Source organism: Ranitomeya imitator, chromosome 1 (assembly GCF_032444005.1).
Source record: "Ranitomeya imitator isolate aRanImi1 chromosome 1, aRanImi1.pri, whole genome shotgun sequence".
Classification (NCBI taxonomy): domain Eukaryota; kingdom Metazoa; phylum Chordata; class Amphibia; order Anura; family Dendrobatidae; genus Ranitomeya; species Ranitomeya imitator.
This window is the reverse complement of record NC_091282.1, coordinates 977,159,530-977,176,608: the sequence shown is the minus strand read 5'-3', so window position 1 is coordinate 977,176,608 and position 17,079 is coordinate 977,159,530. Positions and strand designations below refer to the sequence as shown.

At 39.8% G+C, this 17,079-nt stretch overlaps 1 protein-coding gene across 3 annotated transcripts in view; it reads right to left on the bottom strand.

Annotated features, from left to right (window-relative positions):
* Window positions 1-17,079, bottom strand: part of LEF1 (lymphoid enhancer binding factor 1) — a 168,884-nt gene that overhangs the window by 15,503 nt on the left and 136,302 nt on the right. The window contains exons 10-11 of one of the 3 annotated variants that reach the window (XM_069743869.1): window positions 11,485-11,553; window positions 9,993-10,036 (exon numbers count right to left, since the gene is read on the bottom strand). The exons of 1 other annotated variant lie outside the window; for it this stretch is intronic. In XM_069743869.1, the coding sequence (XP_069599970.1) occupies window positions 9,999-10,036; window positions 11,485-11,553 (107 nt within the window). In that variant the 3' untranslated portion in view covers window positions 9,993-9,998. The remainder of the gene's footprint in view (window positions 1-9,992; window positions 10,037-11,484; window positions 11,554-17,079) is intronic. One more of the 3 variants, XM_069743871.1, reaches the window with a different exon arrangement.

Below are 17,079 nucleotides of genomic sequence, written 5' to 3'. Positions count from 1 at the left end.
TTTATACTCAACTAGATGGTGGCCCGATTCTAACGCATCGGGTATTCTAGACTATGCATGTCCACGTAGTATATTGTACATCCCACGTAGTATATTGTACAGCCCACTTAGTATATTGCCCAACCACGTAGTATTTTGCCCAGCCACGAAGTATATTGCCCAGCTACGTAGTATATTGCCCAGTGACGTAGTATATTGCCCAGCCACGTAGTATATTGCCCAGCCACGTAGTATATTGCCCAGCCACGAAGTATATTGCCCAGCTACGTAGTATATTGCCCAGTGACGTAGTATATTGCCCAGCCACGTAGTATATTGCCCAGCCACGTAGTATATTGCCCAGCCACGTAGTATATTGCCCAGCCACGTAGTATATTGCCCAGCCACGTAGTATATTGCCCAGCCACGTAGTATATTGACCAGTCACGTAGTATATTGACCAGTCACGTAGTATATTGCCCAATCACGTAGTATATTGCCCAATCACGTAGTATATTGCCCAGTGACGTAGTATATTGCCTACTGACGTAGTATATTGCCCAGCCACATAGTATATTGCCTAGTCACGTAGTATATTGCCCAGTCACGTAGTATATTGCCCAGTCACGTAGTATATTGCACAGCGACGTAGTATACAGAACAGAGCCATGTAGTATACAGCACAAACACGTAGTATATTGGCCAGTCACGTAGTATATTGCCCAGCCACATAGTATATTGCACAGCGACGTAGTATACAGATCAGAGCCATGTAGTATACAGCACAGACACTTAGTATATTGGCCAGTCACGTAGTATATTGCCTAGCTACGTAGTATATTGCCCAGCTACGTAGTATATTGCCCAGCCACATATGTAACAGGTTAAAAAATAAACATATACTCACCTTCCGAGGGCCCCTTGTAGTCCTGTCGCCTGTGTGCGGTGCACGCGGCAGCTTCTGGTCCCAGGGTTGGTATGAGCGCAGGAACTGTGATGACGTCACGGTCACATGACCGTGACGTCATGGCAGGTCCTTCTCACATAGCATCCTTAGCACCAGAACCTGCCGCTTGCAGTGCCGAGGACAGCGCGCACGTTGGAGGGTGAGAATAACCCTTTTTTTATTATTCTTATTTGTAACATTAGATCTTTTTACTATTGATGCTGCATATGCAGCATCAATAGTAAAAAGTTGGTCACACTGGGTTAATAGCGGCATAACCGTAGTGCGTTACACCATGCTCCGGTAACGCTGGCATTAACCCTGTGTGAGGGCTGACTGGAGGGGAGTATGGAGCGGGCACTGACTGCGGGGAGGAAAGAGCGGCCATATTGCCGCCGGACTGTGGCCGTCGCTGATCGGTCGTGGCAATGGTTGTGGGCGTTTTGCCACGACCAATCAGCGACTTGGTTTCCATGACAGACAGAGGCTGCGACCAATGAATATCCGTGACAGACAGACAGAAGGACAGACAGAAAAAAGGAAGTGACCTTTAGACAATTATATAGTAGATGGATCCAAAACTCCTGTGATACAAGTTAATGATTGGGAAATAGAATAAACTTGTTTCCTGCACTTGCCATGAAGCCACCAGCAGCCACAACCACAAAAAGTACCTGATCAGCAAGGTTATTAGCCACATGCTCATATGTGTGAAGACCCTCTAATAACTGGGGATGTGGTTGTGTTTAGAATTGGCCAGTCACATTTAAGCTCATCGGAGAGAATCGGGTCGATAATGCTGATGAGTGTGATCAGATTCTCTCGGATGAGAAAAATGGGGAAAAAAAATTCTCCATCTTCTCCATTTTGTGAGTTTGTGGAAACTCATCGAGTTGCATGGTCGCATGCGATCTGAATATCAGATCAAACTCAGACATGCTGCTGTCTGAGGGAAAAAAAAATCATACATGTGCATGGTCCCATAGCATAAGATTGGTCAAAGTTTACCAGATGTTTTGCCAAATCGCACTCAGATTGAAAATAAGGTCATATGGACGAGCCCTTAAATTCACGTTGAATAGTAGTCATTATACAGCTACCATCATATAAAGGGATTCTGATTAACCCTCGTATAAAGCATAGCTGTTCTAGTAGGATTTTCCTGACAGTTTGTTAGCTGAATTTTAAAGGGAACCTGTCACCCCGTTTTTTCAGATTGAGATAAAAATACTGTTAAATAGGGCCTGCGCTGTGCGTTACAATAGTGTATGTAGTGTACCCTGATTCCCCACCTATGCTGCGAAATACATTACCAAAGTCGCCGTTTTCGCCTGTCAATCAGGCTGGTCAGGTCAGGAGGGCGTGGGGACATCGCTGTTTCTTCCCCAGCTTTCCGTTGGTGGCGTAGTGGTGTGCGCAGGTGAAGAAATAGCGCGCGATCTGCGCTATTACCCTTGTGGTTGGGCAATATACTAAGTGGGCTGTACAATATACTACGTGGGATGTACAAAATACTACGTGGACATGCATAGTCTAGAATACCCGATGCGTTAGAATCGGGCCACCATCTAGTTGAGTATAAAGGCCCTTTGACAGCAGGATATATTTTGTTATTTTTTATTTTCCCCCTTTAAAATTATGTTGGTTTCTCAATAGATTTGTAAAAATTATGGGTGACACTAAAGATGGAAAAAGTTTCGGAATTATTTTTCTTGGCATGATTTTTTTTTTATTTTTTACATGACATAAACCTGGCATTGTAACCTGGGAGTGTGGACTTTTCATATCCATGGCGTGCGCAGATGGAGTGCTCTGCTGCACGGGGCTTCAGGAAAATGGCCACGGGATGCCGCACGTGCGCAGATGGAGATCGCGGCAGCCATTTTCCCAAAGCCGAGTTTGCATCTCGGCTTCAGGAAAATGGCCGCCGCGATCTCCATCTCCGCACGCGCGACCTCAGGAAGATGGCCGCCCCCACCGGTGACAAGGGTAATAGCGCAGATCGCGCGCTTTTTCTTCACCTGCGCGCAGTGGATTCGGCACTTGGACATGCGCACACCACTACGCCACCAACGGAAAGCTGGGGAAGAAACAGTGATGTCACCACACCCACCTGACCTGACCAGCCTGATTGACAGGCGAAAACGGCGACTTTGGTAATGTATTTCGCAGCATAGGTGGGGAATCAGGGTACACTACATACACTATTGTAACGCACAGCGCAGGCCCTATTTAACAGTATTTTCATCTCAATCTGAAAAAACGGGGTGACAGGTTCCCTTTAAAATAAAAGCCATCATTCATAGACAGCTTCTAACACAGCAAATGTATCTAATTGTTTAAAGCCATCAGCCATGAGAAGGGTACAAAAATTAGGCATTAACTATATTATGGATCACTATAAAGACAGTGATCAAGAAGTACCTTAATTTAAACACAACAGTGACATTATCTGGCACTGGACAGCTCTCAAAAATTGATGAAGAGACAAAAAGAAAATTGGTCTGAGAGGCTGCCAAGAGGTGTACAATAACATTAAAGAGCTGCGGGAATTTCCTGCAAGCATTGGTTGTGTACTGTACATGACAGCAATCTTCCATATTATTCATATTGCTTGCCAGTTGAGGTTGGGAGGCAGAAAGAAAGCCTTTTCTTTCAAAGACAAAAATCATCCAAGCCCAGTTATGTTATGCCAAAACCTATACAAAGTCTGCCAAAATCATGTGAGAAACCATGTTAAGTTCTGAGGAGTCAAAGGTTGAACTTTTTGACCATAATTCCAAAAGGTATGTTTGGTGCAAAAACAATACTGCACATCACCAAAGAATGCCATACCTACAGTGAAGCATGGGGGAAGCAGCATTATGCATTTGGGCTTTTTTAATGCTGGAACTGGGGTTTTAGTTAAGGTAGATGGAATTATAAACAGTTCAAAATAATCAATCTCACAACAAAACCTTCACACCTCTGCTAAAAAGCTCAAGACTAATTTAACCTTTCAGAACTAAAACCCCAAGCATACCTCCAAATAAATAAAAGAATGGCTTTATCAGAAGATGATCAATATGTTGTAATGGACCAGACAGAGCCCAGACCAAAGTCCAGTTGAAAACCTGTGGATTGACCTTAAGAGGGCTGTACACAGGAGATGTCCTTGCAATCTGATATATTTGAAACACTACAATAAGGACAAGTGGGCAAAGATTGCAAATTCTAGATGTGCCATGCTGATAGACTCCTACCCAAAACGACTGAATGCTGTCTAAAATTCAATGGTGTGCTTATTTATGAAAACACATTAAATTTGTTCAGATTATAGATGACACTAAAAGGTATAAAATGTTCTGGAATGATTCTTCTCGGTATCATTTTTTTACATGACAAAACCTGACATTTTAAAGAGAGGTGTGTAGACTTTTATATCCACCATCATCTCACAGATGCCCCTAGGGTCAGTAATTACTACACTTAATGTATTAAAATATCCAATATTTCACACAAAAGAGGCGATAGGAAAATTGGTGTCTTACATGATTGAAAAAAAAATAAAAAATTAAACAAATTTACCAGTAGGTGTCAGCCTAACCTAAACAAGCAGCCTGCACTTTGCACAGTGGGACATAGCAGGATAAACCATTATTATGGTATAATAGAGAAATACATCTAATTAGCTGCTGAGTCACATTGTATCTAAACCGAAAATCGAGCAATACTGTCAACTCAAACACCATTTACAAATATATTCACGAACATACATAGTTAGGATGTAAACTATGCTGTGGATTGTGAATTGGATCACAAAGTTACTCAAAACTGTAGAATAGGCAGAAATTAATAAGACCCAAAGGAGTAGTGTAAGAAAGCTATGTCATGATTCATACTGATCACCGTAGGAGGGGGACTTGTGACCTCCACTCTTCCCTAACCAAGTCTGAATTGTCCAGCTGAGAAGATGCGCCACTCAAAGTCTGTGTAGATATGTAGACAGAAGCGCTGTTTTCACTATCTCCAACAGGGCTATAGACTTGCTTGTCCGAGTGGAGTAGCTGATTCAAACAAGGGACACAAGTTCTCCATTCTGCAATCGGTGGGAGACCAGCAGATAGATGATAAATTGCGTAGGTCAATATACAAACTTTAGTACTATCAAAACTGTGGTATTTGAGCCTGTAACTTTAAGCAATGACCCTGAATATTTCGTTAACTGTATTGTATGAAAAACATAACTAATTTGCTTGACATATCTTCTATTTTTGATAGCCAGCGCAGGCAAAACTGACAGCTGTGGGCTGCAACCCTCAAATGTCAGCTTTATCATGGCTGGTTATCAAGAATATAGGGGTCCTACGCCATTTATTTAAACAAATTAAAAAAAAAGGCATAGGAACCCCCAGGTTTTTGACAACCAGACAAGCTAAATCAAACAGCTGGTATTCTCAGACTGGTAAGGGGCCATGCATATTGACCTCCCCACCCTCCCAGCCTAAATATAGCAGCCCGCAGCTGCCCAAAAAAAGGCGCATCCATTAGATGTGCCCACTCTGGTGCTTTGCCCAGCTCTTCCCACTTGCCCTGGTGCAGTGGCAAGTGAGGTAATGGTTTTGGGGTTGATGTCAGCTGTTTTATGGCTACTGACATCAAGCTCACAGTATTTGTAATGGAGGGGTGTCTATTAGATGGAACCAGTGTTTGCCGCGCTGTCATGCAGATGACAGCATGGCAAACAATGGATGTTCGTACCCTTCATTCATCTGAATTGGGTCTGGGTTTTTTTTTTTAGAAGTTCGGCTGAACCACCGGACCCAAAAATCCACGGGTTCGCCCATCACTAACAAAGATTAGTTAAAATAAGTAAATAAAAGGACAGAACAGTGGAATATAGTGTAATATTTGATAGTACTGAAGTCAATAAGCCTGCAAATAATTGTGGTGTGACATTCCCTTGTGGGTTTCATTATCCACAACTAAAGAACTAAAGAAATGCGAACTTTCTACTGTGATTAAAGACAAATGGGGACATTGTAAATCTGGCTTTGGCACAATGAGAAAAATTACACAGCAACTTTCCCATACATATTCCCATATAGAAGTTTTTTCTAAGATCAGCAATGATGAGAATTAAAGTCTGCAGCCATTTATTCTTATGATGTGGTCCAGATTAACTTTTAGGGTGCAGTCGGATGGCCATATAAAATCAGACTGCAATGTATGGACTAGCTGGCAGCTCTCATGACCCAAGCATGACAGCTTCATACAGTGGCTTGAGAAAATATTCACCGACTTGGCATTTTTCGCATTTTGCTACCTCACAACCTGGAATGTCACTGTTTTTATTAGGGTTTGCATCAGTTCATGTAAAGAACATGTCTACAATTGTGAACATTTGGTTTTCTTTTTATTGTGAAGCAAATAAATAGGATAAAATAAATGTAAACTTCAGTGTCCATAACTATTCACCCCCCTATAGTCAGTACTTTGTAGAGGCTCCTTTTGCGGCAATTACAGATGCAAGCTGCTTTGGATAAGAATCTATGAGCTTTCCACAACTTGCCAATTGGATTTTTGCCCATTCCTGAAGGCAAAACTGCTCCAGCTCATTCAAGTTAGATGGTTTCCTCTGGTGAACAACATCCCCACAGCATGATGCTGCCATTACCATATTTCACTTTGGGTGATGGGGTTCTTGGAGTAATTAGCGGTGTTGGTTTGGCGCCGGACATAGGGTTTACCTTGGTTGCCAAAAAGTTCACTTTTAGTCTCTTCTGACTGCAGCATCTTCTTCCATACATTTGGGAAGTCTTCCACATGTCTTTTGGCAAACAAAGCTACGAGCTTTACAATTTTTGTGTATAACTAAAGGCTTTTTTTCTGCCCACTGTTCCATAAAGCCCACATCTATGGAGTGTACGGCTTATTGTGGGCATATGGACAGAAACTACATTCTCTGCTTGGCAACTCTGCAACTCCTTCAGGGTTACCGTTTGGTGTCTGTGCTGCCTCTCTGATGCCCTCCTTGCCCGGATTGATAGATCTGGTCGGCAGCCCTCCCTTGGTAGGGGTTGTTGTGGTGCCAGATTCTTTCCATTTGATGATAATGGAATTGATGGTGCTCCAGGGGATCAACAGAGATTGGCATTATTTTTATTTTATTTTTTAAAGAAGTCGGGGACAATGTTGTTGAGATCTCCTTGGTCTTCATGGTGTTGTTTGGTTAGTGGTGCCTCTTGCGTTTTGGTTTTGCAGGCTCTGTTACCTTTCAAAAAAGGTGTGTATACACTGACAGACCATGTAACACTTAGATTGTACACAGGTGGACGTCCTGTCACTAAGCATGTGACTTAGGAAGGGAATTGATTGCACCAGAAACTTTTAGGGGCTTAAACACAAAAGGGGTGAATACATATGCATTTGCCAATTTTTAGTTCTTTGAACCCATAAATTTAATTTATTTTTTATCACTTCACCAAGTTAGATTAATTAGTGCTGATGCGTCACACACAAATCGGATTACAAAAATATTTAAACACAGGTTGTAATGCAATAAAATCGTTAAAAAGTCAATTGGGGTGAATACTTTCACGAGCCACTGTATATTTCTATGCATCTGTCTTGGTTGGGTCAGCCAGTCCAAGCACTGTAGTTTGCTTTCCGTCCGATATATACGGCAGTCTGACTGCGCTCTTCGGCTGTGTGTCAGAATTGTCAATGGGTTTTAAGAAAGGCCAAAGTGAATACACGTGGTCCCAAATGTTGGTGCGATAGTAAAAATAAATGTGCTTGAATTTACTTGCAAACATGTCCATATCCACAATGGTTTAATGTTACACCACAAGGGAATGGCACTTACCAGGCACATAATACAGGAATACAAAGTGTGCATACAATGTACTGTTCGTGTAAACAGGCACATGGTTTCCATGTGTCCAGCAAGCAGACAATACATAGTAAGCCGTGTGCTGACAAAAATTAGCACATTGAGTTCTTGGAAATTTGGGGGGGAAAAGTAAAACACTGCCAAAGAAATATTTCTCACTATTTAATGCCCACAGAACTTTTAGTGCTGTGCGAAATATCCCCAGCACACTGCAAAACTAGTTTCCTGCAGTGAGTGAGGACTCTCAACAGAACGTCTTTGTCCAGACCCGAACAGATGTCTTTATTAAAAAAAAGGTCCTTCTAGAGAGTGGCATGTTGCAAGGAGTCAGACCACACAGACCGTAAACAATGGAACGGTGCCAGATGAAAGGAAATGCCTTCCATTCTAAGATTCCACTTTATAGACTTGGTAAGGAAAGAGAGAGAGTGCTTAAACAACTGTAAAACAAATTTGCAAATTACGGACATACATTTACAAATATGTCCTGGCTCAAAGGAACATGCAGCAACAGGATTTTGGCTGTACCTTAAAGATTTCAGGAGCCAGTGGTCTGGAATGCTGCTCGGCAATGTCAACATCATATGGTAGCCAATATGGAGAGTCTTTTCTTTGCGATTAGTGGAGACTGTCGCTGTCTGACGGCTTTACTTAGACTCTATTAATCACAGACTAATGACTGGCTATATACTGTACATTAGTCTGACTGACATTTATATATCATCTGTATAAAGAATAGAACTATGGTTATACTTCTTTAGTTTCCTGGTATATTTTTGCAATACTCTACTTCGCAGTGAAATATTAGTATTAGCTTTTATCGGGTTTTTTGTTTATAAAGTGTCTGGAAATTCTTCTGGTCTGGGCTCCTAAAATCTACAATAGCGCGTTGACCCCCTGACCTAATCGCATATATATTGAAGGTTTAATTTACTAACTAGTGAATGATTTACATTAGAGCCAGTGTTATTTTCACTATTCTTGGGTGCTGTACCCAATTCTCTCTGGGTGTGATCATAAATGCGAATAGACCATTAAAATTAGGCAACAGTTTGTCAAAATCCGGCCATGCAAAGTACATAGCTGTACGTTGAAAAATTGTTCAGCCAACATACACAATGTTGGATTTGGCCAAGGGTTCCTATCTTCTCAAAGAATGAGCTGCTGGCAGACTACTTTGGAAGCAATTTATTCCTTGGAGAACAATATCCAAGAAGTATCGTTTCTCCTTGTGGAGATTGACATGCTAAGCATGTCAAGATGAGGAGATTTAAAGCCACAATGCCCTGCTGGGAAATATGCTAATTGTGCAAATTGTCTCTTCAGAGAGGAAGAGAACTAGAACTTTAGTGCCACCTATTGGAAGGTAGCAATCCTACAAGTCAATGTCAACCCTTTAACAAGCCTTGTCACATGACTTAGGATAATGGACAAAAGAGTCAGATGATTGGGCTCTCCCGACGCAATCTATTTGTGGACATCATACACATTAGCTGGAAGACTGATCCCGCTGAAATTGGAGGGTTCAGATGATATTTACTTACTGTATATGAGGGTCTGTTTTGCTTTGTTGATCTATGCATGAAAATCTAGAAGCAGATTACAGGCTGCTACAAAACAGCTTGTGATTCATGAGCAGATCTCCAGGTCAGACCACATGGATTTGGAAATTTCCTGCACTCTTACATGTTATTATGGGAACATTGCCTTAGGTACAGGGAATAATTAAAGTAAAAACTATACAGCATAAGAAAATGTAATAGAAACATGAATATCTAAGACCTCAAACGTGCTTTCTTGTACAAAAGAAAAAGGAATTCTAAGAACAGTCTGCTAACTATCTTTCCATATATATGGATTTCACAATATTCTCTAGGTTCACAGAATTCATAGAGAAATTGACCTAAGTGTGAAACTGGTGGCTTTATGATCTGCCTTCTTCTGTACTCTACAAAAGTAGAGCCCTACAACTGTGACAAAGCCGGTATAAAAACCATTGTGAGAATCCATCATTTTCAAAGCGGTGATACTTTAGCTCAATCACCTTGTAGAACAGATTTCGGAAAACTTTTCCATCTTAACAAAATAGCCCGTCTCTTTAGCAGATGAAGCATCATCTTAGGGAAGATGGGCAGTTCAATGCAAGGCTCATCCCATCTAATAACAATACGAGAGCCAAAGAGATGTTCTTACCATGCTTCAGATGTAGGCGGCTGTCATTCGTGGTGGGCCTGCACCTGTAGAAAATTTTGGTCTTTTAACAAAAGTTGTTGATTTGAAAGATTGCAAAAAATATAAACGTCTAGATTTATTTTTCTAGAATAATGGTTGTTATACCAGCCTTCAGTGTTCTACTAACAAGTGTCATTGTATTAATACACAATTATAGGTATCGCTATGTCTAATCTAAATATATGTACACACACAAGACACATATAAATATATAATACACAAGCACATTCACTTCTTGCCTCTGCATACATTAATACTTTAAGAGTGGCCACCTATTCCTCGATTACGGTAGAAAGGTCATCCTTGTTGGTCAGTAGCTAGGTGTGAAGTCAATAAAACCTAGATGGCAATCCTTCAGTGACCTTTGAATAATCTTTATCAGTCTATTTTTATGGCTCTGACAGATCCGTAGAGAAAGAGAATATTTTTATGCTCTTCATAAAGCGTATTTGGCACCTATAAACACTACAGCCAGGATTGTATGAATGCAATTCATTAGGCAATTATTCTCTCATGTACTAAAGAATATGGGTGTATGATCTCAAAAACTGCATTTAGCCATGTCTGTATATGAGAAATCATTAAAAATTCACAAAATCAGATATGTGGCCTTTTTTCTTTTTTAAATAATTTTTTATATGTTCAGTGTTCAGTCTTCTAATGCAGGGGTCCCCAACTCCAGTCCTCAAGGCCCACCAACATGTCATGTTTTCAGGATTTCCTTAGTCTTGCCCAGGTAGTAATTGCATCACCTGTGCAATGCAAAGGAAATCCTGAAAACATGACCTGTTGGTAGGCCTTGAGGACTGGAGTTGGGGACCCCTGTTCTAATGCATAGAAATAGTCAGAAAGCGAATATGAGGGGAAGGGGCTGATTGACACGCTCTGTGTAAAATGGTGGCCACTGCCATATATCCTTTACCTAATGTAATAGTCATAGTGGTAACATAGGGGACGTACTGGTTCATCTAAAAGAGACCAGCTGAATACAGAGCTGTGCAAGAAATTCTCCACTGGAGAAAAGTATGCACGTGTGCTCCCTAGCATAATGAATGAAACAATCGAGCAAGTACCACCTACTATGTTGCAACGCTCACTAAAGGGGTCAGACATTGACTTATAGAGTAGCTATTAGAGAGTAGCCAAACTTTTTCAAATTCATATTTGCCAGTTTCGAAAAAACAAAAAAAGTGTCAAAATGCCCTCAATATCTACTGTATGGCTATGGATAAACAGATGGTAACTTTTCTTCATTACTGTGATATTACACACTCACTATCTGTACAGTTAATAAAGTGTTTATAGCATGTTCTCTTTCAATGTTAAAGTATGAAATCTAATAACTAACTAGATACATCGTAAAATGGCTGCTGCATTCCCTCTCTCTGGTTTCATACAGGCTATTATAGTCCCTCTTGATAGGCAGTGCTATATCATGTGATGTGATAGTTACAAGAATTTATGGAGAAGCCTGTCCATCCGTGCCCGAGATCATGTGAGCCTTCTGTGGATGCTGCAATCTCTGCAATGTAAAAATGAAAAGGGGCATTTTGGGAAATTCTCGCAAAAGGGAATCGCAATTGATCAAAACTGCCGGGCTTAGCGAATTCCTAAAAATTCAATACAAGATTGATTAGCATCAAATTGATTCGCTCATCTCTAGTAACTACTTCTCATATGTGTTACTTGCGAGAGAGCGCTTGCAGAATGAAATTAATTTCTAGCCAAGCCCCTAAAGAAATAGAATAATTTTGTCATGGCTGGAAATCACCATTGGCTTCAGCTCTTTAGCAAAGTTCAAACATTACCACTTAACTCTGCAAAAAGAGTGGCAGAGGGTAGTGGGATGAAGCAAATGAGATTCATGGATCATCTGAAAGCACACAAAAATATTGATAAATGCAGAATATAGGGGCGGACTAATACAAAATTCTGGGGTAAGAAAATATGAGAAGCTTGCACTGCTGATATCAGGCAGCCATCCCAGAGATAGCCCATTTTCACAGTAAGCAGCCTATACATTTTGTAAAAGACAATAGTTGCATTTGTGATCTATGTTTTTTTTTATTGGAGTAATGCTTTTCATTCCCCAGAACAAATGTGACTTTAAACCCAACCGATAAGATTACATAATGTTTGGGATCTTTTGACAGCTGTTGGGAGAAACAGCCAGTATAGAAGACATGTAAGCCAAATGGTCAGGACAAATCCGAGAGTAAAGTCATTTGAGGTCAAGAACAGGACACACTTTTAAATGTCAGTATCTTTGTACTTTCTGTGGTGTTGGCTAAAATGTTTCCGTGGTTAGTTGTAATCCTCATTTGAAATGTGTCTTTCATTTTCCATGGGTTGTGAGTAACTGTCAGAAAGGGTCTAATCTAAGTGTATATAATAAATGGTGAAATGTTAATAAAAAAAAAAATCAAAGTTCCATTTACCGCAGTCATATTCTCCAAAAATATGTTTGAGATGATAAAATGTGTGGGTAATTGAGAAAAGTTCTGATATTAGAACCTGAAAATATTAGATTTCGAGCCAATATTTCACAATATATTTGAGCGGATTCACTCTAAATATTCAAGGTAAAGTTTGGGAGATTTTCAGGTTGCTTCAACGGACAGTTGTTTGGGTGGCAATGGAATCAAAGATCTGTCTTATGACAGGTCAATCTATAGTACCTGGTTGCAGCCACTATAGTTTTGAAGAAGCTGCTGTGTTTCGGCAGCATCCAAGAACTTCTGGCCGCCGCTGGCAACAGCTGGTTGGCAGAAGTGCAGATCAGATATCGATGGCCCATCCTGGAGATAGGCCATGAATAAAAAAAAAAAATAAAAAAAAAGGATCTCTCAAGTCAGTTCAGCTATATCCATCAATCACACATGAACAATGATGAACCAGCAATGGAGTTCTATCAGGGAGATATATATACAGCTCTGGCAAAAAGAGACCACTGCAAAATTTTCAGTTTGTTTGATTTTTCTTTTTATATGCATATTGTTCTTTTATTCTATGAACTTCTGATAACATGTCACCGAAGTTCCAAGCAATACATTTTGTATTTATTTTCTGAAAATGAGAAATGGTCAAAATAACAAAAAAAAATGCATTGCTTGCAGACATCAAATAATGCAAAAAAAAAAAAAATACAAGTTCATAAGTATTTAGAAACAACAATTCTAATGTTTTAACTCAGGAAGTTCAGAAATCAATATTTAGGGGAATAACCATGATTTTTAATCACAGCTTTCATGCGTCTTGGCATGGTTTCCACCAATCTTTCACACTGCTTTTGGGTGACCTTATGCCACTCCTGGTACAAAAATGTAAGTAGTTCTTTGATGGCTTGTGACTATCCATCTTCCTCTTGATTACATTCCAGAGGTTTTCAGTGGGGTTCAGGTCTGGAGATTGGGCTGGCGATGACAGGGATTTGATGTGGTGGTCCTTCATCCACACCTTGATTGACCTAGCTGTGTGGCATGGCACATTGTCCTGCTGGAAAATCCAGTCCTCAGAGTTGGGGAACATTGTCTGAGCAGAAGGAATCAACTGTTTTTCCAGGATAACCTTGTATGTGGCTTGATTCATATATCCGTCGCAAAGATTAACCTTCCCAATTCCAGCCTTGCTGAAGCATCCCCAGATCATCACCCATCCTCCACCAAATTTCACAGTGGGTGCAAGACACTATGGCTTGTACACCTCTACAGGTCTCCGTCTAACCATTAGATGACCAGGTGTTGATCTGGGGATGCTTCAGCAAGGCTGGAATTGGGAAGGTTAATCTTTGCGACGGACATATGAATCAAGCCACATACAAGGTTATCCTGGAAAAACAGTTGATTCCTTCTGCTCAGGCAATGTTCCCCAACTCTGAGGACTGGTTTTTCCAGCAGGACAATGCGCCATGCCACACAGCTAGGTCAATCAAGGTGTGGATGAAGGATCACCACATCAAATCCCTATCATGGCCAGCCCAATCTCCAGACCTGAACCCCATTGAAAACCTCTGGAATGTAATCAAGAGGAAGATGGATAGTCACAAGCCATCAAACAAAGAAGAACTGCTTACATTTTTGTACCAGGAGTGGCATAAGGTCACCCAAAAGCAGTGTGAAAGACTGGTGGAAAGCATGCCAAGACGCATGAAAGCTGTGATTAAAAATCATGGTTATTCCACAAAATATTGATTTCTGAACTCTTCCTGAGTTAAAACATTAGTATTGTTGTTTCTAAATGATTATGAACTTGTTTTCTTTGCATTATTTGAGGTCTGCAAGCAATGCATTTTTTTGATAGTTTGACCATTTCTCATTTTCAGAAAATAAATACAAAATATATTGCTTAAAACTTCAGAGACATTTTGCCAGTAGTTTATAGAATAAAGGAACAATTAACATTTTACTCAAAAATATACCTATAAAGAAGAAAGACAATCTGAAAATTTTGCAGTGGTCTCTTAATATTTGCCAGAGCTGTATGCATGTATGTATGTATGCATGCATATATGTATGTACATATACACACAAATCCACATACATATATATGCACATACATACATACATACATACATACAGCAAATAATGGACTTCCATCATGAAAGCATGAGACACCATACTAGATGGATTCAGCAAGTAGAGACTTATCTGGATCTATATTTTGAGGGCATTGCTGAATCCACTTTGCAAAATGTCTCATGTGCTGTGAATAGACTGCATGCTTCTGATAATAACCATACAATCTAGCATGTTGTGGTGAATATATGAAATGATATTTTTAGACATTTTATCAATTATGGAAATTTGTGATATGGCTTTCAAATGAATATAAAGAAAACATTTCTTTGATGGGTCATCATGTTGGCTAAACCAGTGTTTCCCAAACTGCAGTCCTCATGGCCCCCAAACACATAATGATGTTTTCAGGATTTCTGTAATATTGCACAGGTGAGAACCTAAAACCTGTGGCAATTTCTGATGCCTTATTAATAATTCCATCACTTATGCAATAGTAAAGAAATCCTTAAAACATGATCTGTTAGGGGGTCGTGAGGACTGGAGTCTGGGAAGCACTGGGCTAGACTAACACATGTATTACTTGATGATTACAGACGTTTGGACCTTAAGTCTAAGCTTATTTTGAAAACTCTAAGATCAAGCTTGGACTGGAAGGCACTCAACATAAAGTACACATTGACACGATAACTACTTAGGCTAATTATTTGGTGGCCCAATACCCCAGTTAGATAGATTCTATTACAAAATATAGATTCTATAAAAATCAAATCTATTATATAAAATGTTAGTATGGAATATTTTAAGCTCGTTTACCTGGTAATGATGTCACACAAAGTGATTAAAGATCACTTTATTTTGACTATTTTATTATGTACAATAGCGTGCAAAAGTTCTAAGTAGGTGTGGAAAAATGCTGCAAGGTAAGCATGTTTTTTTTTTAAATTGAAGTGTTAATAGTTTATTTTTATCAATCAACAAAGTGCTATATTAATGAAGTCTAAATAAAAATCAAATCAATATTTGGCATGACCAACCTTTGTCTTCAAAACAGTAACAAATCTTCTAGTTCCAATAGCACAAAGCCAGGGCTTTTGTAAGGCTATGGTCAGGCGTATGAGCAATTATATCAAACTGTGTTTCAACCAACCTATTAAAATATGATTATTATTGTCAGTCATTAACTTAAACAGAAAGTTCGGTGTGTAGGAGGTTTAAAAGTGGGTGAGGAACATCCAAACTCTGCTAAAAATGTGAAGTTTCATGTCACAGGTCATACACATGACAAGACTAAGCAAAAAAAAAAACTAAGCTCTTGCAAAGATTCTCAGCAAAGAATCAAAAGCTGTCTGGAGTTTCAGGATGTGCTGGTGCTGTTCAAACTCTTCTAAAGCACCAAGAAATGGACAATATTGAGGACCGTACACATACTGGTCAGCCAAGGAAACCAAGAGCAGCAAATCAGAAACAAATCAAGATGAATTAACTTCAAAATTGGTAAGCTGTCCAGTAGTGCCATCAGCTCAGCACTGGCAGCAACCAGTTGGACTCCACTATGCTCATCTACTGTTTGGAGAAGTCTGGCCAAAAGTGGTCTTCTTGGAAGAATTACAGTTAAAAAGCCATACCTTTAAGGGGACTCTGTCACCTGATTTTGGAGGGAACAATCTTCAGCCATAGGGGCGGGGTTTTCGGGTGTTTGATTCACCCTTTCCTTACCCGCTGGCTGCATGCTGGCTGCAATATTGGATTGAAGTTCATTCTCTGTTCTCCATAGTATACGCCTGCGCAAGGCAAGATTGCCATGTACTACGAAGGACAGAGAATGAACTTCAATCCAATATTGCAGCCAGCATGCAGCCAGCGGGTAAGGAAAGGGTGAATCAAACACCCGAAAACCCCGCCCCTATGGCTGAAGATTGTTCCCTCCAAATTCAGGTGACAGAGTCCCTTTAACACAGAAATAAGGCCAAGCAACTCAACTATTCATGAAAAAGGAGGAACTTTGGTACAGAAAAATAGCAGCAGGTGCTCTGATTAATCAAAAATCTTTGACTATAGCAAAAAACTGTTTGTTGAAGGACTGCAGAGTTTCTTCAAAAACTGTATGCAAATGTACCTATAAGAATTGATGCCGTTTTGAAGGCACAGGTTGGTCACACCAACTGTTGGTTTGATTTAGATTTCTCTTTTGTTCTTTCACTTATTTTTATCAGTTTAACAAAAAGCAACAAACTATGAACACTTATTTTTTTTAAACATTTTTACTTTGGAGCATTTTTTCCAAATCTGCCTAAACCTTTTGCACAATACATATATTATATACCGATACATTGCATTTTACCTATTGCAAGAACAATAACCACTTTTTTTTAGAGGGTCTCAAAATGATAACACCATGACTTCAATCAGTATCCATAAAAAGATCAACTTGTCTAAACAAAAACGTTACAAAATACAATACCCATCGTCGTGTGACCCTCATTAACATACAAATGGACAACTACATTTAAAAAAAAATGGAGCATGAAATT